The sequence below is a fragment of the Ceratotherium simum genome, chromosome 37, assembly GCF_057802395.1.
Source record: "Ceratotherium simum simum isolate JZ-2026a chromosome 37, ASM5780239v1, whole genome shotgun sequence".
Classification (NCBI taxonomy): domain Eukaryota; kingdom Metazoa; phylum Chordata; class Mammalia; order Perissodactyla; family Rhinocerotidae; genus Ceratotherium; species Ceratotherium simum.
In genome coordinates, this window is record NC_141936.1 from 22,363,808 (window position 1) to 22,389,667 (window position 25,860).

The 25,860-nt window shown below is 53.5% G+C and overlaps 1 protein-coding gene across 1 annotated transcript; it reads right to left on the reverse strand.

Moving 5' to 3' along the window:
• On the reverse strand, window positions 1-25,474 carry IGFBP2 (insulin like growth factor binding protein 2). The gene is made up of 4 exons (XM_087424847.1): window positions 24,967-25,474; window positions 3,143-3,378; window positions 2,279-2,419; window positions 1-503 (listed from the first exon to the last, which is right to left on the reverse strand). Exons 1-4 carry the CDS (start codon window positions 25,406-25,408, stop codon window positions 339-341), a joined length of 984 nt encoding a protein of 327 aa, XP_087280973.1. The 5' UTR covers window positions 25,409-25,474; the 3' UTR covers window positions 1-338.
• Window positions 25,475-25,860: the final 386 nt, after the last annotated feature.

Here is a 25,860-nt window from a genome sequence, read left to right on the forward strand (position 1 = left end):
CACGTTTTATTTTTCCTTCCTTTAATCTTAAGCAAAAGAGACACAGGGGTTCAAAAATAAAAATTTCTTTTCCCCCCTCCCAAACCTTTACCCCAGCTCCCCACTGCAACCGCCCCCTTCCTCCCCAGCAGAACCGAGAAGGGAGGGCGCAGGCATCTCCCGCTGGGGAGGGGGAGGCCGGGGGGTGTGCCGAGCTCGGTGCTGGTCTCTTTCCAAATATAAATACACATGTCGAACTCCTGGAAAACCCTCCCCCGCCCACCACGCCCACACTCTCCTCTCTGCAGGTGTCTGGAGAGGGGGTGGGGCGGGGGTGCCAGGCACCGGCTGGCAGTGGTTTACTGCATCCGCTGGGTGTGTACCCCGCGAGCCTCCTGCTGCTCATTGTAGAAGAGATGACACTCAGGGTCCCCCCGGATGGTGGGGGCCCCCACGATCAGCTTCCCGGTGTTGGGGTTCACACACCAACACTCCCCGCGCTGCCCATTCAGAGACATCTTGCACTGGGGAGAGAGAAGAGGATGTGAGGACACCCCCGCAGCCACCGAGCAGCTGCCGTGTGCGCTGAGCCAGCGCTGCGGGATGGCGCTCCCTGACCTAGACCGTATGCCCGGGGATCTCACTAAAATGCAGATTCCCTTTCAGGAGGTCTGGGGGGGGCCTGAAATTCGGCAGGGATAACAAGCTCCGAGGTGATGCTGGTGCTGCTGGCCCAGGGACCACGCTCTGGCTAGCAAGCCTGCTGGGGATGCCCAAAGATGAAAAGACTCAGCCCCACGCCAGGGAGGCCCACCCAGCGGGCGACCCAGTGTACTGGAGTCCAGCGATAGTGTGAGGGGACAAACCCATGTGACGGTGAAAGTCAGCGCTGGCACAGGTCCTCCTGTGTGCCAGGCGCTGTGTAAGCCATCTAAACACTGCTCGTTTACGGCTTACGTCTAACATACACATTCATTTATCCTCACAAGCGCCTGGTGAATCAGGTACCATATTTCACTGCTTCAAGGATGACGAGGCAGAAGCCCAGATGAGTGAAGTAACTTGCCCGACGTCACCCAGCTAATAAGAGGCATAGCTGAGATGCAAACCCAGCTATTCTCGTCCCTGCTCTTACCTGTAACCTAATTCCCCTCGTAAATCCCTTCCATCACCCGTGAGGTACGGCACACTGCCTGTTTCTCTTTAGGACAGATCACTATTTCTTCTTTCGAGCTCCAGATGAAGTATCTGGCTTACGTTTAAAGGGCACGTGCACAAATAGCTTTTAACGCTAGACTGACGTTTAGAGGGCAAGTCACCTGCGCTGTGAATGAGACCCCCCGAGGGATCAGCAGACCCCCGGACCCCATCCCCTGGCTCTGCACATCCGCCCTTGAAGTCAATGCTGACTTCCTGCTGGGGTCACCAGAGGAGTTTCTGAAAATCCTGTTGCCCAGGAAGACCCCAGACTCACAAAACCCGAATCTCTGGGGGTGGGGCCCCGGCATCCGTATTTTTTGAAGATCCCAGTGTGCAGCCAGGGCTCAGAACCTCCGCTTGAAGACAGAACGGTGGTGGGACCCACTACTGACCCCCTTTCTCCCTCTCAGTCCCTCTCTGCCTTAAGGGAAATGCACACATGCTTTTTCTCCCTCACAAGGGAGGGGTTGGAGGAAGGGAGGGGTGCGCTAGGTAAAGGGCAACCAATCAGTGTTCAATAGCCACCATCACTACAACAATGATGGTTTCTGGAAATATTTTAAGTGGCCTTTCTCCAGCTCTGATTTGCATTCCCTGAGATACTTGAAAACCAGAGCGGTTACTTGGTCAGTGGTTTAAATCAATGATTCTGGAAGTGTGGTCCCTGGACCATCAGCATCCCCTGGGAGCCTGTTAGAAATGGAAACTCTTGGTCCCACCCGACCTCCTGAATGGCAGTCTCTGGGGTGAGGCCGGGAATCATCTCCAGGTGATTCTAACACTCAATAGACGTTGAGGAGCGTTGATTAGTGTAAGCCTACCTCTCTTCTCCAAGAAGCTCCCTCCCAAACAGATGCCAAAAGCTGATGGCTGGTAGCTAGCTGGGTGAGTGGAGTCAGCCTCTGACAGACCTGAGGCCAGGGAGGGAAGCCTCACCCCCACCCCCACTCCCCTGCCCTGGCAGCTGGCATCCCCATCCCGCCACCCCATCACAGAAGTCTAGGTCTCCCACTCAGCTCTCAGACCTCATCGGATTACAGGTGGGTGGGGCAGGAACAAGGCACACCCTGGGCCCAGGGCAGAGAAGGTCCTCTCTCACCTGTTTGAGGTTGTACAGGCCATGCTTGTCACAGTTGGGAATGTGCAAGGAGTAGAGATGCTCCAGCGGGCCCCGCTCATCTGGAAGGCGCATGGTGGAGATCCGCTCCAGGACCTGGTCCAATTCCTGCTGGCAGGGGGTCTGTGGGCACAGATGATGCTCAGAGTGGGAATGAGCTCACGAAACACTGGCCTGCGTGCAGCCTCAGGAGGAAGCTCATGCACAAGGAAGGGACTTTCCCAAGGCCACACGGCTAGCTGGTGGAATCAGGGACTTCCAACTCCCGGCCCCATGATCTGATGACCATGTCGTTGTGCCCCAACCCACCCCCTAAACGAAGTGGCATGGATGTGAGTTTTCACTCCTTGATCTGTGTTGATGGCTTTCAGAGGGCAAAATGGGGTCTACTTGCAAATATTGGATTCAAGTGGTGTCTCCAGGGTATCCCTACCCCAACCTAGTGGTCCACACTCCATCCCTTTCCATCAACCCAGCCAGGGCCAAGACCCCCCACAGCGGAGATGAGCCAGCAAGAGGAAACGGGTGGCTGAGCGAGGGCAGCACATCGCAAGAGTCAGCCAAGTTCAGGAGGCTCCATCTTCATTTCCAGCACCCATTTGCATTGCCTATGCCCCAAAGCCAAGCAGAAATGTGGAGGTTTCAGAAGGAAGGGACTTCAAGAAACCCTATGCCCAGCCCATTTCACAGCCAGGGATACTGAGGCCCCCAAAAGAGATACTGATTGGCCTGAAGGTCACTGAGTACATCAGGGGCAGAACCGGAAAGGGAAGTGCTTTGCCTGTGGATCTTGTGGGGTGCCCTCCCCAGCTCTAAGACCCCCTTGCACATCCTTTGCCCTCTGACCCTGGTGTGTGGCGGCCGTAGCTTCTTGGGTTCCTCCAGGACGACGTGGGGGTGTTTGCCACCTCTGCCGCCTCTGCCCATCTGCCGGTGCTGCCCAGAGACCTTCTCCCGGTACACAGCCAGCTCCTTCATGCCCGACTTGAGGGGCTTCCGGCCAGCTCCACCTCCCAACGTGTTTGCGGTCCCGTCCACGTGGTTCTCAACCAGGCCTCCCTCGGAGTGGTCATCGCCATTGTCTGCAGAGAGAGGAAGGGAAGAAGAGCTCCAGGTCCAGTTTCCAGAGAGAGGGGCCTCCAGGGACTGTCTGGACCCTCGGTAATGAAAAAGATGGAGGTGACTGACACAGAAGCAATTGTGCCAAGAGACTGACACGGATCACCCATTTCAGTTTCACATCGACTCCTGGGTGGGCACCTTAGTGCCCTCCCCTAGCCTTTCCAGGTAGAGAAGCTGAGGCCCATGGAAGTCAATTACCTGACCAAGATCACAAATCCAGATCTGGACACAGGCTATCTGACGCCAGAAAAATGCGTGGGACACCTACTCTGTTCTGCTCCCATCCTAGGCGGCCGGGGCGAAGCAGAAGAGCAAGGAAGGATGACCGTGTCTGCAAGGCCCCCACCGTGGGATGGGATGAAGTCCTTCCTGGGGTCCATCACACTTCCCCAGAAAGACCTCCCAGACTTACCCGCCACTAACCCCTGATTTAAAGTCTTCATCATTTCTAGTTGGAAGGGCATGGATTGGGTGAGTTTTTAAAACTCATGTGCAGAGGTCACTGGACGAGGGGGTAAGAAGGTAGACAGCCACGTCGCCACCAGAAGCTACCATTTCCAGCATCCCTGCTGTCACTCTTCACTGGCCCGTCTCATGTTCCCCTAACACTTCAGTCCTACAGCTGCTACAGCACTGTCCCACAGACCCTGATTTGCCTCCATGTCTGTCTATGCCGTGCCACCACCATCCCCCACGACACCGAGAGCCCCAAGAGCAGGAGCTATGACCTCCTCAACTTTGTAGTTTCATCTTATCGCATGGTGTGTAGCCTCATCCAGATGTTCATCCAAGGAGCATCCATTGAGTCTCTTTCGACTGTCCTAAACCACCAGTCAGTCAGCAACAGGGAGAGGCTCCTACTGTGTGCACAGTTCAGGTGGAGGGAGTCTGTGAGCCCCCAGCTAGCATGGGTTTACAGTGGCTTAAGCATGTCCAGTCAGGGACGGGCCAGAGAACAGAATGGAAGGGAAGAGTCGTTACCAGGGAGACAAGTCCCTGTGGGCTCCAGGAGAGCCGAGATTCACACAGTCCCCAGTAGACACAGAAGAGCAAACAGGGCCTCTGACCACGCCACCCGGAGCGGCTCCCCTGCGGGTCCCAACAAGAGCTGGGGGCACAGAGCGGGTATTTCTACACAAACCTTGCACAGTTTCTCTTTCACTTTCATGCGCTTTCAAAAACTTACAGCCCCAATAACATAACTGAATGGCTCTTTCTACACAAGAGTTTCAGGCAAGGCCGCTAGTACTGGGTGGTCCTTTTAGAATTCAGGCACAGCATGGTAGCCTCAGAGGGTCGCTGTCCTGGGCACGGTTGCTTGGTGGCAAGAGCTGGCCGTTAACTCTAAAACGCAGGCCGTGATACCTCCTCTGGGTTGTGACCGTGGCGTTCACCCACCAGCTAAGGGATGGGCACTCTTCGGTGCCGTGGGGAGCTGGCACCTGCCTTCGCAGAGCGCGCTCCAGCAAACTCCAGGTGACCAGGAACCAGCGCGGTCCTGGCCAACGGAGGCATTCAATAGAAGTTTGCTCCCACCCCTTCCCTTCCCGCTGGGCCTGATGCCTGGGCAGTTCTCATGGGCTACAGCAGCGTCCCTTAGAACTGGCACATTATCTCCAGACTAGCGAGCACTGGTTAAGAGGACATACGCCAGTTAAATCCCAGCCCCACTGCCTTTTATACGAGCTGTATTTCTCCTGCACATATAACCTCTCTGTGCCTCCGTTTTCTCAACTGTCAATCGTTGGATAATAATAGTTCCTACTTCCCAGAACTGTTGAGAGGACGTTATAGGTAGAGCAGTTAAGATGGGGCCTGGAACACAGACACCCTATGTCGTGTTGGGGGTGGTTATTACTTTGATGATGATGAAGATGATGATGGCCTCAGTTATCTGCTCCCTCGGCAATGTGGAACCCAACCAAGAACCAGGAAGCAAAGGAAGACAAGCCTCTGAGCATCAGAACGGCTGCCACCACGTCCGTGCCTTGTCAAGTTTCGGTGCTCTCCTCCCAAGACACGGGAGAGGGAGCACGTGAAGAACCCTGACGGTTCACAGTGGCATCGCTCCCGCGAGCCTGGCTTCTGGATGTCTGGTTTCCAGCCACCGCGTCCAGCCACCGCGGAATAAAGTCAACAAAATTAAAAGGAGGAGGAAGGCATGATGACAAGAAGTATCAAATGGCAGGGAGGAAAGAGGACACTAAAAAACCAAACAGAAGAACTCGGGGACATTTGGTGCCCAGCAAACAACTCCACACCCACCGATGACCCCTGAGCACTTCCACATTGGGTAGCCCAAAACGGGAGTTGTGTTGATTGTGATGACAACCTTGGGTGTCCAAAGAGAGGAGGAAGTTAATAACGTCAAGTAAAAAAAAAAAAAAAGCTATCTATCCAAAATTGTTAAACTTTAGAAAAATAAAAATTGAAATATGTAAATGAGTAAGCCCTAAAAATTCTTCTGAATTCTGAAACCTGGAAAATTCTTCTCTCTAGAATGGCTGTCTCCCCAGGGGCTCTGGGTAGCCTGGGTTTTACCATAAGTAAACCAAGCGCAGATTAAATCCTGTTCCAGAAGCCCCAACACCACCTGCAGGGGAGGGCTGACTTGAAGCTTTCGCCACCAAGCGGGCTGGGAGTCCTGTTATACCACGTTCGATCAGACCCATCTACCCACCCCAAAGCTTCCTCACCAGCGCTGCCCTCCCCTTTCTGCTCCTTGAGGCTGAAACAGTAGAAATCTAGAGGCCCCAGGGGAAGTATTCCCAGTTCCCCGGCTCAGCTGCCGCCTGGTTCCCCAGAATGGGGGCAGGAAGTAGCCCCGCCTGGCTGCACAGATTTCCTCTGTCCCACGAGGGCTGCATAGGGTTGCCCTCTGGGACTGGTCAGGCAGCTGGGGCCAACGATGAAGATCCCCACTTCCCTCCCCATAACCCAGAGGTGGAGGGCAGGAGGCTGGAGGACAGAGGCTTGGGAGGGTCTGAGATAAACCTGGAAAACATATAGGATGATCTGATTCAGATAACCCTCCATCTCCTTAACATTAACCTTTGAAGCATAAGGCAGGTGTTGGCACAAGTAGAGAGGGACTCACTCCATTCTCCATCTGAGTTCTCCTGCCATTTCCATCTCTACAGGCTTCTCTGCACCCAGACCTGGTGGGACAATCTCAGGCTCTGTCCCCATCCCTGCAGGCACCAGCCCAGGGAACACAGGAGGAGGAGGGTAAGGCACCTAGGGAAGTCCTTTCTCCCCCGCTGCCTTGGGCACCACCCGGATCAGATAAGAAAGATGAAATGGGGACCTCCGGGTTGCACACCCTCGCTGCACCCTGCCCAGCTGGATTCCCGCCGCCAGTGGCAGAGAGAATTTCTAGAGGCCTCCACACCACTGCCAGAGCTCGAGACCTGGTGTTCTACTCACATGGTAATTAGACAAGCCCAGGGATCTGGGAATCTGCTGGCGCAGCACACTGCCACCATTCCTGGAGCCATCTGCTCTGCCATCATGAGGCCTGTGACTCTGAGGAGCTCACCTGGCTCCTCTCTTTTGGGAGGAGGCCTCCTGACTGCCTGCCCGAGGCTTAGGTTCAGACAGCGGTCTCCACTGTGGCTGTAATTACACATTCTCTGGTTATAGAAGGGAACAGCAGCCCCTGTTTAGTCCTATCCGGGAGCTTCTGGGGAGACTCCACTCACCTCAACCCAATGCCTGGAACATCCTCTGGACCAGGGTCTCCCAAGCTCAGCACCACTGACACTGGGACCAGGTGATTCTTCAATGGGAGGGGGGCTGTCCTGTGCATTGCAGGATGCAGAGCAGCGTCCCGGGCCTCTACCCACTAGATGCCAGTAGCACCCTTCTCAAGTTATGACAAGCAAAAATGTCTAGCTGGGTCCATTGCCAAATGCCCCTGAGAGGTGAACTCACCCGAGTTGAAAACCACTGTTCATGAGTTAGGCTTTATCTAGAGGCCAGGAAGTTCCCCAGCCCAGCACTGAAGACCCCAGGCCCACATAAAGAAGATCTGAGCTCTACTATCTTCCCCTCCCTTGGCTAAGACCCTCAATCACCGTGCCATCCACAGGCACACTTCTGGCCCTCTAGTCCACCTTCTTGGGGGGATCGAGGTCTTCCCTGGGCAGCCCGGAGGACTTCCAGGCTGCTCTCCCTCTTCCCCAAGCTCTCCTGGCACTCACCGCACTGACAGGGGCCGGGCAGCATCCCTTGGCTGAGCCCACACTTAAAACTCCGAACAAGGGCCTCCCCAGCTCTGGAGACATGTCTGACGAAAGAGAGGGATACACACAGATAGATACGCGTTCAGCCTGCAGGCTCCAGGCAGGGCCGGCTTGTTCATTAGGCACAGCAGGCATGGTGCCCAGGGACCTAGAGAATGTTTTCATTTCTTTTAGAATCAGAAGGAAAAATAAACTTTTTGGTCAAAGAAAACGTCTTAACATGCAATACTGACATATTCGCAGTTATAAAACATGATTTTAGAATATTTTTTAAGGAAGGGGCCCCCAAAGGCAAGTGTCCAGAGCCCACAAAAGACAATGCGGCCCTGCTCCAGGTCCCAGAAGACGGGGGTCAACCAGGCAGTCTTCTCCCAGGGGGATAGAGCTGGCTCCTGTCCTAAGATGTCCCCGCCATGTGAAGGTCCGTTTGTCCACCCTCACGGAGGCCACCTGGATTCAAGGGTGTGTTTCATCCTCTTTCTTTATTGATCTCATCACTGCCAATGACCAGGCCAATAAGATGAGGAAATCCCTGGGCCGGGTCTGCTGCCGCACAGGCTGGCGTTCCGTATCTCGAACAGAAGCCCAGGGAAGGGAAATGAAAGAGTTGACAGCATGGAGATCAGAAAGGATTGTAGGCTGGGAAACGCGCTGATTCCTTGACTGCTACTGTTCCCAGGCAAAGAGGCTCAAGAATTCAGCCTCCGGAGTTTAACTGCCCGACTGAATCCCAACTTGACCACTTTGCTGTGCAGCCCTAGACAAGTTACTTAAGCTCTCTGTGCCTCCATTGCTCATCCATAAAATGCAAACAGCACCCACCTCCAACGGGCGGCAGAGAGGATTCTGAGAGATGTCGCATGCATAGACAGTGCTGACACACGGCGGGAGCAGAGGGGGCTAGCTCTTAGCTGCTTCCATTTCTACCCTCCAGGGAAGTACCCCCACGGCACCCCCATACTGTGTTGGACAGGAGCCTTATCCCACGTTACCAAGTTTTTCCCATACCTTCTCTTACAGGTGACAGGAGCAGCCCAGAGGAAAACATTCCAGACGGAGAACTCCAGCTAGAGATGGAATTTGCCCTCAGAACAAAAATACCAAGTTGCATTTTTCTTCTGCCTAAGAGAGTTCGGTTCAGAATAATATTTATTAAGCAACCGCTCATGTATGCAGCTCTGTGGGCTGCAGTGCAAAGGTCGCTCTAAGAAACAGTTCTTAGCAACTCAATCACGTAACTGGAAAAGGCTTGTGGCTTAGCGATGACCGATCGGGACCCGCAAGGCCCCTGAGGACGAGTAAGCATTAGCTGCTCTCCTCTACACAGAGACAACTCATTAACAAATTTGAATGAGCGGGAAATGGATCAACACAGGGTTTCCCGGTTATATACAGAAGGTAACGCTTTTCCAAAGAGAAGTGGAGGAGACAACAGAGGGACAGAGGACAGCCCCAGACTCATTTGTGGAGGGCTTGAAGAGTCCTGTCCTGCTGTAGGTGTACGGCCACACCTTTCCACCTTATGCACTTGGAGGAGAGCTGGAGATGAGGCAGGCTGATGGAATGATAGGAAATGGACAGTTGTCCCATTTTACAGACAGCAAACTCAAGGCCCAGCAGGACCACCATCTGGGTCTATAGGAGTACACACCACCTCTCTACCATCATCGGAGGTGCTTCACAATTGGCATGGGTTCCCCGCATTGTCCTTGGACCCAGCCTTACTAATCCAGCCAAGGAGGGCAGCTGGACACTGACACTTTGGGAGAAAGAACTTTATATGTCTACTTCTATGCATTAATACCCTGATTTTGTTTTGTTTTGTTTTCAGGGAAAGATTCGCGCTGAGCTAACATCTGTTGCAAATCTTCCTCTTTTTTTGTTTCCTCCCCAAAGCCCCAGTACATGGTTGTATACCCTAGTTGTAAGTCCTTCTGGTTCTTCTGTGTGAGCCACCGCCACAGCATGGCTACTGACAGATGGGTGGTGTGCTTCCACGACCAGGAAACGAACCCAGGCTGCCAAAGCGGTGAGCGCTGAACTTTAACCACTAGGACTGGCTCAATACCCTGGTCTTAAAACTGAATTTTGGCAAAGCCCTTTCTTCCCCAAAATAATCTGTTCAGTCGTAGCACTGACGCCCTTACTCAATGAATGAAAACCCTCATGTCTGACAGATTCTAACCTGCAAGAAACCTCATCTTCTCCTAGTGCGATGCTCTGACCCCAACCCTCCATCTGACAGTTGGCGATTCCTATCTATGGGAGACCTTAAAGCACTCTTAGGAAAATGTGCCCCAAGAATCTAAAACCGCCCCCTATTCCTTCTTGCTTAGAGAGTGAGGCATCAGTCCTTATGCAGGCCTGGGGAGAAAAGGTCTCCTCATCCTCATAACAGGTGAATACGTCTCCTTTCTTTCTTCTTGTCTTTATTCTGAAGAAACACGAGCCATTTTCCAAACTTCTCCTTAGTCTATCTCATGACTGTTTGGAAATCTAAGAGCTGGGGCCACCAGAGAGATGAACGAATCCAACCCCGAATCTATCATTACCTCCAGTGGATTCACCTCCTTCAACAGGTAACGGCATTCTAGGCCCTTCAAGAATGGATTCCAAGGAACACGCCAGGAGGATGCTGGCTGCTTTCCTGGTTCCCCCTGCTAGGCACAGAACTCACATGGCTCCTTCTTTGTTGATTTCTCCCAAAATGCACTTAACCTTGACATATGTTGGGCAAAAAAATTCTAACTACCATCTTCCTCCTCCTCCCTCCTAGACAACTTCTCCACTAACACCCATGGCCGTGGACAATTCATTAACAAATCTGAATGAGCAAAGAACTCCAGGAGTCAAGAGCCCTAAATTCCAGTCCTGGGTTTGCCACTTATGATTCACCCATTGGTTTGGCCAAATCATTTAACCCTTCTGAGCTCTATTTTCTCAAGTCTGGAAAGTGGGAATAATAATTCTACTCAAGTGAAGGCTGCTACTTCCATCTAGCATGTGGCCACCACGTTACTAACACAGCCCACCAAGAGGCTGGGGTGGATCATTCAGGCCATGCTGCGAGGTGGCTGGGGAGGCAGAAGTTAGAAGTGGGGTGGGGTAGAAAGCGGAACCCATTTGCTATTTTTCAGTTAATGTTTAACTAGAGGTCCTTAGTCTCTCTGGGGAGTGACACTGTTTATGTGTCTTCCTCCACGTTTTTTTCAAAAGGTCAGAGGCAACAGGCAGCAGTGGCCTCTCACGCTGGAATTCTGAATAGTGCGTCCACCGATGTCTGCTGTGGTGTGGGCTGGCACCCAGGACACATTCCAGCTTAGTTAATGACGTCCTCCTGGTTGGTCCATCTACCCCCTGCTGACACTCAGCTTCATTCCAGACTCCCTCCCCATTCTTTCCCACCTCCAAGCCCCTGCTCCTTGCAAAGGAGCTAAAGCAAACCTGATGTCTCTCAGATGCCACGATGTTCTGGGAGAAATCCCTTTGGCAACAGATGAGTAGCTCCCCAGCATGGTTTTCAACCAGAGGAGGTGGTTCCTCCTCTCTGAATTCCCCTTGTAGTAGGAAACGGTTACAAGCAGCCTCCGCAGACGTTCTAGATCCACAAGTCATCTAGGTTCTATCACACAAGGGCAGAACTGGCCGTTCTCATCTGGGGATCATCTCCCTGCACCCGCAGCTACCACAAGTCTATCATCCAGCTCAGTGTCCAAGAGCTCGGTAAACTCCGTGGAGTGGAATGGCCAGTAGACACCTGTCCCTGCCCTCAGACAGAGAAGGAACTGCTACTGGAGATGATGGTGTTCCAAAGGAAGGCAGAGAGCCACCTACCTGCCAAGCCCCCTAAACCACTTCTGGACTTCCTTTGGAACACCAGCTCTTAGGTTCAAAGCCTTGGCCAACCAGTTCTAGCATGCTAAGAGAAGAGCTGGCCCAAAAGCCAGAGGTCCAAGATTCTGGTCCTAACATTACCACCATGCCTGGGATTCTACGTGATGCCAGGCAGGATGTTTAAGATGTGTAGGCTTCAATGTGCTCATCTGTAAATCCAGGCAGTTAGACTAGGCAAACGGTTCCCAACTGTGGCTCTTCATCAGCGATCATCTGAAGAGCTTACTAAAAATAGAGACCTGGACTCCAGCCCCAGAGGTTCAAAGATAGTAAGCCTGGACAAGGGTCAACGAGTCTATATTTCTAACAACCCCCTTCAAGCTCTGGCATCTCCAGGGCCCCATTCCTTTGTAATTCTCTCTCTCCCGCCTCGGTTTCCTGAAGAACTTCTTGGTGATGAGAGATCACCCTTCTTTTCAAGAGATAGGGCTTCACATATACGCTTTGCAAAGACACAGCCTCGTTAAGCTCTTTCCATCCATTGACTCAAGAGTTCATAAACAGACATATGTATGCTTGGATGCACACAGAAGGGCGCTCCTTGACCAGGGATCATGGAGATTTCTAGAGCATGCCCTCATGTCGCTGTCTCCTCTCGGGCTCCCTGAGTGAGCAGAAACAGCACAGCCTCTGCAGAGCCTCCTGCCTATGCAGTCTCTAAAGGGCTGCTTTATAAACACTAGGGTCATTCTTCAAATCGCAAAGACCTGGGGAGGGTCAGGGCTGAGACAGACAGTTTGAGAAAACAAAACACGCTCAAATTCAGCCAAGGTCCTCTGGGACTCTGCAAGCCAGGCTGTCCTTGAAGAGCCAGAGAAATTGATATCAAGATGGCAAACAGCACTATCAACTTTCACTCCTTTCCACAGGACCCAAATATTTCTCCTGTGGTTCAACAAAAGCCACCCAAGAACCTGGCAAGGTGACCTACCTGCGGAAGACTCAAGTGAGTAGAGAGTGTGCTCTGGTGCAAACTTGGACCATGGGCCATGGGAACAGGAAGAATATGCCTGGCCCAGCAATTCTACTTCTCTCAGACATGTGCACAAGGGCTCATGTACAAATATGTTCACTATAGTTGCAAAAAAAAATTAGCAACCTGATCCAAAAGACTTTCAATAGGTGAATGGATAAATAAAATTGTGACCACAGGCCCACCAGGACCAATTCAAACTGATCCCACCTTATCAACAGAGTAAGACTTGTTTTCCAGGAACTGAGACCCTTTGCCCAGGTCAGGCCAGTTGAGACCACCAACCCACCAACTGGGCCTGCGCAAATGCCTGATAAGTGACCCTTTTGAAGACAGGGGGCCGAAAACTCCACCCTCGAATCATGCTAACACCAGCATTTTGTGAACATGAAGAGCCACGAAGCTTGACAACGCTTGGGCAGATCATCAATTACCTCACTTCTCCTTATCTCCAATCATCTATCGCCACGCTTCCAACCGCCCCGCCCTTCATCCCATAAATTGTGCCCCAAGCCCTGGATCGGAGAGACCGATTTGAGCGTTGTCTCCTGTCTCCTTGCTGGTTGACCTCCAAATAAAGCTTTTTCTTTTCTCAAAAGCTAATGCCATAATAATTGGTTTTTTTATGCACATCCGGAATAAAACTCCCTCTTTGTGCAGTAATGACATCGGTAAAGTAACACAATAGAATAATATACAGCAGTTAAAAAGAATAGCTCTGACCTGTGATCTACTCAACGTGAGTAGATCTCAAAATCATCATGTTGATGGGGAAAAAAGTTGCTGAACGAAACCTTTTATGTACATTTTCAATTTATTTTCAGAGGACAACTCTAGATATTGGTCATCCATTAGCAAATCTGTTCAGCTAAGAAAGAGAAACACTAAATAATGCATGCTGGTGGTTGCCTCTGGGGAAGAGGGACAGGGAACTGGAGGCTGGTGGGGAGCCCCGTCGGGGAAAGTTTAAAAAAAAGACTTGAAGCTAATATGACAAAAAATCAGCCACTCCCAGTTCTAGGTGGTACATTGGTGTTATTAAATTATTCTTTTTACTTGTCTGCATTTTTTACATTTTCTTTTAAAAAAGCCACCTCTCTCACTCCATCCACTCTTCAACCTCCTTATCAAGCTTGGCGATCAGTCAACTTGGGGTGCCTCTAAAACCCCACTGGCTGGAAGAGGATCAAACGATAGTGACATGGCCAACTTCACCACCACTCTGAGGCCAGTGTAGTGTCACCAGTCAGGGACCGACCACAGGCTCCTGGCCAGGTCTCTGTGGCATGAAGAACCGGGAAACGAGTCAGAGGAAAGACCCGAAGAGTGAAAGAGAGACATAGGGTCAAGGAGGGGAAGATGAAGAAATCAAAATGGCTCAGACCTGACGATGGGAAGCCGAGGGACGAGCTCATCCTGGTGCAGCCCAAAGGGCTCTGGGGGCGCCCAAAGGTGCAGAGTGGTGGAAGTGCCCAACGGCCAGTCGTGCTCCATGGAAGGGAGACACCTGTCCCGGCTCCTTGAGGACCAGAGAGGTTAGAAGCCACCCCACAGTTTCACGGGAAGAACTAAAACAAGTGGCAAACTACAGATGGGAAAACACTGCACAGACGTCCTCTGCATAGTTTCAGAAGAACCCTTTGAGGAGGATGGACAATATGGCCTCCACATGTCCAAAGCCCACTTGATTGAGTTGATGAAGGGCATGGCTGGGCAAAGCACTCTTGTAATTTGACTCAACTTCCTTCACAGCTCTCTAGCCTGAGTATATTGGCAACAAGCCATGGATGGGTCCAGGCTTTTCGTTCCTCCTCCAAAGGATGAAAGCTCCTTGAACACACAAACTTGGACTTAGCTTCCACAGAACTTGAAAAAAAAGAAGACATCACGAAAGGAGGACAGGAGGGGAGACATTTTGTGTGCTCGACTTACTTTTTTGGGAGAAGAGACTGTGCTTTCTTCTTCCGAGACTGAAGCAGCAGCTACCCGTCAAATTTCATTCTATACTTCCGGAAGACGGGAAGAGGCCCGTCTTCCTCTATTTTGTATGTGGGACGCCGCCACAGCATGGCTTGATGAGCGGTGCATAGGTCCCCGCCCGGGACTGGAACCTACAAACTCTGGGCCGCCAAAGCAGAGCGTGCAAACTTAACCACTATGCCACCAGGGCCGCCCCCCATGGCATTTTTATATAGTTAGCCTCAGAGCTTGCACACGGTATGTACTCAACTAGTGCTTAAGCATGGGGAAACTGACTATCCAAAGAGCATCCCACTACTCTCTGGCCTAGAGTATTGTGTTCTATTCCTTCTTTTTCTCACTTTTCTGGCCTCTCCCTCACCATCTAGCCCCCTTAGCATCAAGAGTGGTAAGAATAAAGAAAGGCAATGAGCAAACAGAAGCATGAGATGGGAAAGGAAGGCCACATCCCTCTTCCAGGACATGCATTCAAATGACTGTCCCCACACTCTGTTCCAAAGATGCTCTGACCCCACAGACCAGCTCCCACTGAGTGATAAAGCCTGGGTCCCCCCACCGCTCTCCCACCCTCCCCTTCTGCCCACCTCTTCTCTATCCCCACAAGACTGCTCCCAGACACTCCAGGCCTGACAAACCGAATCCAGAGGATGCAAAAAGAAACTAAAGACCCGCAAAGATGTCCAGGATTGCCGGCCACACTCTCAAACCAGCACAAGAAGTGTCCTGAATATAAATAAGTGTCTTTAAATAGGTCACGATGCTTCTCCTTTTCTTCAACTAAAAGTTCACTAATTTTGCCTGATATAACACTGCATTCCTTCAGTTGTCTTCCTCGGTTATGCTCTCTTGGGTTAGAGACAGCAAACCAAACCAGAGACAACCAGCAGAGCCCCAAGGGAGAATCTTCACCTCTGGGGCAGAAATGGGCCATGGTCAGCCGTCAGCCATTGGTCAAACCATAATAAGTGACAATGGTACCAAAGGCCATGAGTGCCCACTGGAAAACCTCCCCCACTGACTCCATTCTGGACTTTCCAAAGCAAAGGGCAGGGGTCCAGGTAAGCCCCATCCCCTGGAAGAAGCCACACCTCCCAACAGGATTCTTAAGTCTCTCTTCGTAATAAACTTGGCCAACCAGAAAGCACCTAAAAACAGGCATCTGCCTTCTTCTGTGTGTGGAGATCAGAGGGAGAGGGAGAGGGGATCGGAACCTCTAAGATGACATCTGATTATCTGAGTTTCTAACACCGAGTTGCTGTGCTCAGTGGTTTGTGTACAGAACTCCGTTTTATCATCAAGCAATCACATGAGGTTGATAATTTCTTATCCCCTCTCACACTTGACAAAAAAGCCATAGGAGTTGAGGCCAACTGCACAAAGTCACGTAGTCAATGGCAGAGCCAAAACCAAACCCAGGCTGTTTTGCTTCATGGCTCTTAATCAACTAGAATGGCATCTGGCCATGGGCATTGCTCAAGCAAAGGCTCTCAACTGAGACTTTTTAACCCCAGCACTTCATTTCTTCTGTTCTCCCTCACCTCACCCCTCCCCCTCTCCACAGGACCCTCATCTTCCCAGGGAAGGAAGCCATCAGTCACACACCAGCTGGCCCCACCCAACCTCAAAAGCCTTTATGATCCAGTAAACCCATCGCACCCTCACCCCCTTTATCCTGCCTGACCCACCTCCTGCCACTGTTGCTATAGAAACTATCCAGCGTTATCAGGCAGCTGCAGGCCCAGGGCACAGCAGAATTGCCCTTTTCATTTTATCTTGGCCTCAGGCACTTGAGAAAGCAAGTTCACCATCCAGAGGCAACTTGGCACCTCCAGCCAGAAGTCCAGACAATAGACCGAAAAGAAACTTCCTGGGGAGTTGCATAAAGAACATTTTTGAGAAGTTATGCCTTAATTACTACCTCCCAGGGCAAAGGAGCTTTTCCAAGCAGCAGTATATAATTCACTGCTTCTTTGCATGTGTGAGTCGGATGGAATAGAGCCCTGGAATGAGAATCTGAAGATCCAGACTCCATTCTGGTCCGTGCATTCTGGTCTCTGCCTGCCTTGGCATTTGAACCTGAATGCAGCCTCAATTTCTTCACTGGCAGGTGGGGAGAATCCTGAGGCTGAAACAAAGCTGGAAAGAAAAAAAAAAAAACCTACGGGCACTTTGGTAGAAGTGGACGATGCCTAGAAAAAAAGCAATTTTAATTATCATTATTTTGTCATTTATTCTTTGAGACAAACCCTTTACAATCTAACTCGGATCCTTCCAGCTGGAAGGTCCCCATCTCATCAACTTCTATCAGGATGCAACATGCTGAGCACCCTCCTCTTCCCCACCCCCGTGCCCCCTCCCCAACTCCCCAAGACCTTCCCCGCTCAGGCTCAGTGCCCCTCCCGTCCTCGGCTCCCTGGCTCCCAGAGCTCGGTTCCTTGAATGAACACAGGCTGACACACCTACACCCGTCCACTAATTAGAAACCTCCCCAGGCTCTGCTCGGGCCAAGTTAACCAGAGCCTGCTGGCCAATTCTCCAGCCCGGCCACTGGAGGCCTGCCAGCCCTGTCCCCTTCTCCCCAATCTTCACTCCTGCCCTGCCTCCCAGCAGCCAGGAAGAGATGCAGGGCTGGCGGCCAGAAGGGGCCCCAAGGGCTGCCAAAAGCCCCCTCCCCCGCTACAAAAAAGATGGGGGAAGGGAAACAATTCCTGACTACAGTCGACTCTGTATTTCTTTCCTCTGTATTTCTTTCCGGGGGAACCGGCTTTCTGAGCAAGGTCTCCCTCTGCGTCCTGACGGACACCCAGGAGCTGGGCCAGCCCAGATCTTCCCTGGCTTTGTGAACGAACAGGAGTGACAGAGGAGGAGGGAAGGGTCGAGGGTTAGGAGCCAAGTTGGGGGAGGGGCATAGGAGGATGGACCATTTTCCAGTAGAAAAAAAATTTCCTATAGCCCCTGCACTCTGCTCATTGTGGGAGTGAGGGTGGGGGCAGTTACTCTGGAACCTGAAAGCCACAGGTTTCTCTGGACCAACTACCCCATCTGTAAGTGGGCTTTTCCTCTCCCCACCCCCACCATGAAGGCCCCCAGAGTCTAAGGGGAGGCCACCCCAGATTCCCAGCGCCAATGCTGTGCTTTGTCCCGACCATCCTGGGTGTCACCACAAGCATATGCTGACCCCTGAAGACTCAAGCAGCCACCTTCCCGGGGCCTCACCTCCATCAGGTGCCTGAGAACAGAGTCATCATGTCACTGTGCCCAGACAGGCCGTCACCCAGCGGACCTTCCGGACCACAGATGGACTCGGACATTAGGAAGAACTTAGCGCCCAGAAGACACCCCCCACCCAGCATTCCTGCTGAGAAGCCCAGACCCTGGGAGATGAGATGCTGCTCCCCAACTCGGGAGCGAGGTGGACTCTGGAGACGGCATAGCAAGGAAACGTCACTTTTTGGATAAAACATCCAGTTTCTCTGCCAGGATCACGTTCAACACTCTGGCACTCTAGGCTCAGACAGGATGGATCTGAAAGCCCATTTTCCAGGAGCAGGAAACGGGCACCACGGGGTCTTCGCTGGATTTAACAGCCCAGCCAGCGCCCACCCTCACTCTCACCATATGTGCTTAGTGTGTTAGGACCTTTCGGTTCCTACTTGACCCTACTGTTCTGAAGCCTGGGTCCTGGCAGGTTTCCTGTGGAGGGCTATCCACGGAGGAGGGAGCTTCCCACCCCTGGAGGTGGCCTCGGGGATTTGGGTCCTATAGGCTGGCTGGCCAGGGGGAGGCAGGACCCAGCCCTGTGTCACCTGCTCATGAGCAGCCAGGCCAGCACAAGTACCCCATGCCTGAACTCTGGGGCCACCTGTCCCCTACAGTCCGCCCCCCCGCCCTAATCTAGGCACTACAGAGTGAAGCTCCCATACCGAGAATGGTCAGTCCCAGACATTAGGATGCCGGCCCTGAGGAGCAGTGCCCGTCTCATGCATAAAAAAATGCAAGCCCTCTGGCCTCACACCTTTGGTTTATTGTCAACTGGGGTTACACTGCACTTAAAGTACCGTTTCCCTGCCCTTTCTACAAAGGGTTTCACATGGTCTGTGAAAGGAGGTCAGAGGTAGGGATATTTCCATTTAATAGGTGAAGAGATGGAATCAAGTGACTCGTTACCAAAAAACCCAAGTGCTTAGGCTTTAGATGGATTATCTATCTTCACACACACACACACACACACACACACACACACACACACACACACGAGTGTCCGACCCCATGGGGTTGGTGCTATCAATTCCTGATTTACAGACAAGGAAGCTGAGGGTCAGAGAAAATATATCTCTCTCGGGGCCGGCCCGGTGGCGTAGTGGTTAAGTTCGCACGCTCCGCTTCGGCGGCCCGGGGTTCACAGGTTCAGATCCTGGACGTGGACCTACACCGCTCATCAAGCCACGCTGTGGCAGCATCCCACATACAAAATAAAGGAAGAGTGGCACCGATGTTAGCTCAGGGCCAATTTTCCTCACCAAAAATAAATAAATAAATAAGAAGCAGCATGCGTGAATAATTGGATTTGTGTAACTGTGCAAAATTATGTATGTTGGATGAATGTACAAAGAAATACAATGAAGTTTATAGAATATATCTCTCGCCTCTCTGGTGACCCCTATGTGGTAAGAAACTGGGCTTTGAACTGAAACAACTTCACACCAGGATGAGGCCCCTAAAGGCCGTGGTACAACCTTCAGAGATTCCAGCGGCCTGCCCGACACCGCCCATCTGGCCTTCCTTTTAAAGGCCGCTAACTAAGCGTGAGAGGAGACGTTGCTTATGGAGATGAAGGCAGCTGATGTGTGAGAACCTACTAGTTCCCAGCACTTTCCGTTCCCACAGCCGCCCTAACACACACCCCGTTGAAGAGGTACAAGTTTACCACTTCACCAATGAGAAAGGCCCTCCCCCAGCATCACTGGGGTTCTCAGAGACAGGGCTGCACTGGAATCCACGTCAATCTGACGGCAGAGGCCAGGCTGCCTCCAGCATCACGTGCTGCCCACCAGCTCTTCTCTCCAGAGGCCTGCCCTGGGACCCTCTTGTCTCTCCTGACTCTGCATAATGGCCACTTCCATTTCTGAAGTCCCCAAGTTCCAGAAGTCGGACCTCTCAAAGGAGTCAAGGGAATGCAAGGAACAGAACGTGGCAGCAACAAACAGTGGCCCGTCGTCCATCACCAGCACGTGGCAGGCGTCCAGGAACCAACCTCCTGGCGGATGGGGTCAGAGGCTTTTTCTGACAGCCCCACCCCCTTGCTTGGCCACGGAGGCAGAGGGATGTCGAGGAAAGGCAGCCAGCGAGTCTCTCATCTCATTACTCACCTGCTAAGGCGCCCCTTGACTGAGCCCCAGAGTCCACAGCTGCGAAATGCAGGTAAAGAGCCTTCCTGGCAGGGGTGTTGTCCGACGAGGAGACAAAGCAGGCAAAGAGGCCAGTTCCTAACAGGACGAGGACAGACGGCAGGACGACCAATCTCCTGGCAGCTGCCAGCCACCTCAGCAATATGCTGGCCCGAGACACCAAGGAAAAGCCATGGGGCTGAGAACATCTGCCATCCAGGTCACCAGCTCCCCCGGTGACTTCAGAGTAGAACCTCACTCTTCTCTGCTCGGTTTCAGCAGAAGCAGCCCTAGCACGACCCCGCTTCGGGGGATACGGCCATTTCCCAACCCAGAGCCTGGGTCCTGCCCTGCCGGTCAACCACCCTCCTCCTTGAAGAATCAGACTTGTGTCAAACACTCCAGGCCCCAGTCACTCACGTGGTCTCCCTCTAATTGGATCCCTGGGGAAAGCTAGGGCCCATAATACTTTCCATGCCATTTTCTCGAGCCCTGCCTGCCGACTTAGCGTCCAGCCAGTTGTTCTAGACCAGGCTATAGTGGGAGAGGCATGGGAGTGGAGGCCGGTCTAGATGGGAGCGAGAAGACAGGATGGAGAAAGCAGGGGAGGAAAGAGGGAGCTGGGAACACAGAGGAGAGAGAGATAAACTAAACCAAGTCCCCGCATATGGAGTCTCTTTAAAAATAATAATATTTTGGTTTTGGTACAGTGTTGTGGTCTGTGAGGAGAACTAACAACAAAACCAAGCATGGGTATGGCCTGTGTATCTTCTGCTCCTCCCTCATGCCCTTCAGCAGCCCCTCGAACCACCCCCCCACCCGCCCCCAGGTACTGTACTCCTGTTCCGCATCTCATTAGAACCAAGAATTTTTGGAAGTTCCTCATATCAAAACGTGGCAATTTTTCATCCCGTTTTCTATGTCAGAGAACAGCTAATCTGAGAACCAACTAGAGGCCCACCTGATACCGGGCCAGAGAGCAGGGATTCTCTCAAAGCAAGCCCTCAAAGGTTTGATAATGGGTGATTGAATATGCTCCTCCTCTCAGACAACCCACAGGCATTTTCACTGGATTAATTTCCATGGAGCCCCCTAACCCAAAGGAATGATTTGCCTGAAAAAATTATTTTAAAGCTCAATGCTAAGGTAAGCTAACAGTCAGAACCAGCTGAGACTCCCTTTTCCCTTTGCCTGCCAGGAAACTCAAGAGTCCAATTTGGCCAAGAACCACCGCATAGATAGACCCTCATGACCACAACAGATGGGCTCTTCTTCCCCCCCCATTCCACCACCTAGTCTAATTCAGAGATTCCTTAGCCCTGTTTTTGTTTTTGTAAGATCTTTTGACATTGTTATACAGGATTTTTTTTTCCTCAAAGCTTCCTTGTCAAAGGAATGGATGGGGTCATTATTACCACACAAAGGGAACTATCTGGGTGAACACTTTGGACATAAATGAAGGTGGCGGGGCGGAGATGCAGGTAACGCTGCCTGCCTCGCTGGTTCGGGACCTGTCGAGCCACACCCTCCAGACCAGCCCTGCCCCCCAGGCCAGCGTCACAGAGGCACGGAGTCACACCCTACTTGGTCCCGGAGGGGACCCAGGAGCGCAGCCCTCAGCTCCCCCATCTCCTCCTGCCAACCCGCGGTGATGACTCAGGCGGAGCGGCTCAGCGGCGCTGGTTCTGGGTGTCCCGTCCAGAAGCGGGGAGGGGGGCGGAAGGTGGTGGCGTTAGCACTCAGTGACAGTGGGTCCCACTCATTCCCCAAGTCTATTTTACGACTTTGAACTCCGTATGCAAATTTATGCAAAACAAGATGCAAAGCAGCGCTCCGAGCCAGAAGTCCCTTTGCTTCTCTCCCCTCTTTTTGAGGCTGCACTGAACCACAGTAAATCAGCGCTCGCCTCTGCCCGCCTCCCTGCTCCCCCAGCAACTGCAGATGCAGGGCCTCCCCAAGCCCCCCGGCCCGCCCGCCGGCCCCGGTCTTTGAATGACTGTACATTTCTATAGCACCTTTATATGTGCGGCGGGCCAGACGGCCACTTGGGCGGCTCCGCCCCTCGGCATAATCCGCGGCATTGTGCCGGCGTGGAAGGAGGCAGGCGAGATGCTGAGGAAGCCAGTCCAGCCCGGCCCAGGCCCTGAATTCTGAAAGGGCCCGGCCTGGCCCAAACCGGCTTCCTCTTCTTCCCCGACATTTCTAGGCACTTCTGGCCACTGCACCAGCAAACACACCCACTCACTTTTAAGGTCCAGACTTCACGCAGATCCCAGGGTCCCCCTCCCGTTTTCCTCCCAGGCTCATCCACTCCAACCGCTCCCCCACACACAGTCTGACTTCTGGGTTTCTTGGAACCAACCAGTAAGTCCCAGCCCATCACCCCCATGGGATGCGGGCTCAGCACCCGCCGATGTGCCCACCCCCACCCCCTGCATCTCAGCCATCCCCAGGAAGCCAGCAACCAGCCCCTGAGTCCCGGGAACAAAGACAAAAGAGCTAAGAGCAAAGCCGGAACTGCTGGGGTTTGCTGCCTCGAAATAAGAGGGTATGTTTAAAATTCTCAAAAGCAACCTGTTCAAAGAGAAATGCAGCCTGGGGTGGGGGGGAGGCTCCTTCTTCAGAGGGAGAGAAGAGACGGGAGATGGAGAGTAGGAGGCAGCAGGATTCCTGCTGAGGTCTCATCCCTGCCATGCTCAGTCCGCACCCCCCACCCAACTGAGAACCCAGCACTCTCCACGCAGCACCCTATCCCTGCCCCAACCCACGACCCTCTCCTGCACAGAGGCCTCATCTGTTCCCTTCCGAAGACCGGGACCGGCTTCCGGGGTTTGGGAAGCAAGAGAGTCGGTTTTTCAGCCTGAGCGCCAGAGGAATGAAGGCCTCCTGCCCCTCTCTCTTCCCTGCACCCCTGCAAGCCCAGGCTTCTCCCTGCAGGGCCTCCTCCCCCCCAGCCCTACTCGTGCCTCAGACACCGTGGTCTCGGTCAGTTCTTCCCAGGGCGCCCCCACTCAGCTTCCAGTCCCCCCACACACACCTTGGTGTCCCCTCTTCCCAGTCTGGAGCACAAGAGAAAAATGCGGAAGGCGCCTGTCTGGGCACTGGGAGGAGAAGGCTGAGGAAGGCAGCTGGGGCTAGCTGGCCGAAAGGAGTCCCATAACCAGGCAGAAAATCCAGAGTGACGTTCTTCCCATGAACTCCCGCCATTGTCCCCAGGCGCCCCTGACAACTCCCCCCTTCAGGCTCCAGGGAGGAATGAATGGGGAGAATCTCCCGCATCTGTTCCCTTCTGAAGACCGGGACCGGCTTCCGGGGTTTGGGAAGCAAGAGAGTCGGTTTTTCAGCCTGAGCGCCAGAGGAATGAAGAGTGAAAAAAAACCCTAAAACGTTTAGGAAGGTCATGTATCACGCTCTTTATTAAAACAGTCAAAATCCAAACGATTCTCTGAACTTGGAGGCCTTTTGAAAAGTTCACCCAGCTGAGGAAGATATTTAGTTTCTCAGAGATCAGCTCAGAAACCACAGTCCCTCCCAGCTGGACCACAGGGTGCGAGGGGTGATGGGGGAGGAAGGCAGGACTGGGGGCAGGCGCCCCGCAGTGAAAGGACCTCTGCTGAGTCCTCCTCCTTCTAGTATTACTTTCTAAGAGAAGCAGGAGGAAAGGGTTAACTTCCAGACAGGCTGGGGAGGGAAGCAAGCCGGAGGGAGAAAAAAGGGACTGAGGGGTTCCGCTCGAGGAAGCCCTAACTTGCTCCGCACTCAAGGTCAAAACGCGCCAGAGAAACAGAAGAAAGATTTCAACTCTGACCCCTAATTCCATTCTCAAGGAGAACAGGGAAAAAACAATAGCAGGCTAGAGGAAGGGGGGGATGAATGGGGGGGTGTACAGTGATCGGACAAGCTGAGAGGCAGGCAAGAATGTTTTCACTTTTTCTTTTCTTTTTTTTTTTTAAGTTTGACAAATTCGGTCGAAGCTTGCTTTTTAAACAACAGCGGCAGGCAGTGGACACATTTCCCCACTGTCTCCAAGAGAAAAGAAAATAATTACAGCCTCCTCTAGACCACTGGGGCAGCAGGCTTTTGTAATTAAAAAAAAAAAAAAGTGAGATCCTTATAGCCTGCTTGTGTACCTCAAAAAACTTTTGGGGGGATGAGGGCCCCTTACAAAGAATTTCGGGGCCCCCATTCTATCGGATAGGAAGAGTTCCCTCAAATTAGGCTGGGGGGTGGGAACACCTCGCTCCGGTAAGACAGCCGTGTCCACTGCCCAGACATCCTCTTGCCCTCCCCCCGGGGCCCAGATGCTGAACCGTGCAGCGTGGCTGTCCCCGCCCCGGGACCGCAGCCGGCTTAAGTTATATTGTCTCAACTGCTGGGGTCTCTTCCTCGCCTCCCGAAGGTCCCTCTATCATTGTTCCATCCAACACAGAAGCAAGACCCTTCTCTCTATGCAAAAATAGCAGCGTTCATTTTCATTTTTCCCTTAAGCAACCCACCCTACAAAGCACCAACGAGCCCTTTCTTCCCGCCTCACAATCCCAGGAAGAAGGGTCCCTCAGTGTGCCGGCGCCCCCCTCTCACTACACGTCCCTGGTGTCACCGGCACCGCCAGCTTCCGCCCCCCGGCCGCGTCCTCCACCAGGACATTTCCAGGAACCTTCGGTCGGCGGTCACCGACTCAAGTTGCGCCCCAGATCAGTCTCAAGCTCCTATTCCCACAGATCTGACCCACACCCTCCTCCCCAGTAAATCCCCCGCTCCAAAATAGAAGTCAGGGTACGTTCCACTAGAGGAGGGAAGACTATGGTAACAGAGATGCCTTTCTCTCCCTATTTCTCCCCACCAAATGAGTAGCCAGGGCTCTTGCGCACGTTCTAACCCCAGTTCCGCTCCCCGGGCCTGACTTTCGGGTCCCCCTCCCAACAATCCCCAGAGCCGGTCCAGGACTCCGCTCTCCCTCCACTCAAACGGCCTCCGAGGTCCCACCGCACACCCCTTCCCTGGGGCCGCCAGCCGGCTCCCCCGCCGCCCTCCAAGTTCCTCCCAATTCGCCGTACCAGCCCGCGTTACCTGCAACCTGCTCGGGGCTGGCGCCGTAGTCGGCGTCGCGGCGCTTTTCGCAAGTGCCCTCGCCCAGAACCAGCGCCTGCAGGGGCAGCTCGGAGCCCGGGTGGGGATAGCAGCGCAGCCCCTGGGCGCAGCGCGGGGTGTAGACGCCGCACGCCTCGCCCTCCAGCCGGGCGCACACGGAGCAGCAGCCGCAGCCCGGCTCCCGCACCAGCTCCGCGCAGGGCGCGCGGGAGTCACCGGCCGCCCCGGACTCGGTGGCGGGCGGCGCGGCCGGCGGGGGCCCGCAGGCGGCCAGGCGCTCGGGCGTGCAGGGCGGGCAGCGGAACAGCACCTCGGCGCGCGCCCCGCGGCCGCCGCCCGCGCCCAGCAGCAGCAGCAGCAGCAGCAGCAGCAGGGGCGGCAGGAGCAGCGGCAGCGCGGAGCCGCCCAGTCTCGGCAGCATGTTGGCGGTGTGAGCGCGACGGCGGCGAGCTAGCGGGCAGGTGGCACGGCCCTGCGAGCGCGGGAGCCGCCTCCTCGCTTCTTTCTCCTCCCCCGCCGCCGCAGCCGGGTCCTAAAGGGCCCTGCTTCTCCCCGCCCCCTGCCTTCTCCCCTCCCCCTTTCGGAGACCACCCCCTTCCCCCGACACTCCCGCGCGCGGGCCTGTGCGTGCGCGCGCGCCCACTCGCCCACCCCCCCGGGCTCGCTGCGCTGTGGGTCCCCTACTCCTTGTGGCTTGTGTCCCGCCACACCCTTCTACCCCGGGCTCCCTGACTCCCAGAAATAAGAATAACTTGGGGGCTTGGGTTGGATGGGCGCGGGAGTGGAGAAGACGTGGTGCTTTTGTCTCCTGTTTTCGGTTCAATTCAGAAGGACTTAGTTTGCGCGCTTCCCGCGTGGCCGGCACCGGACTAA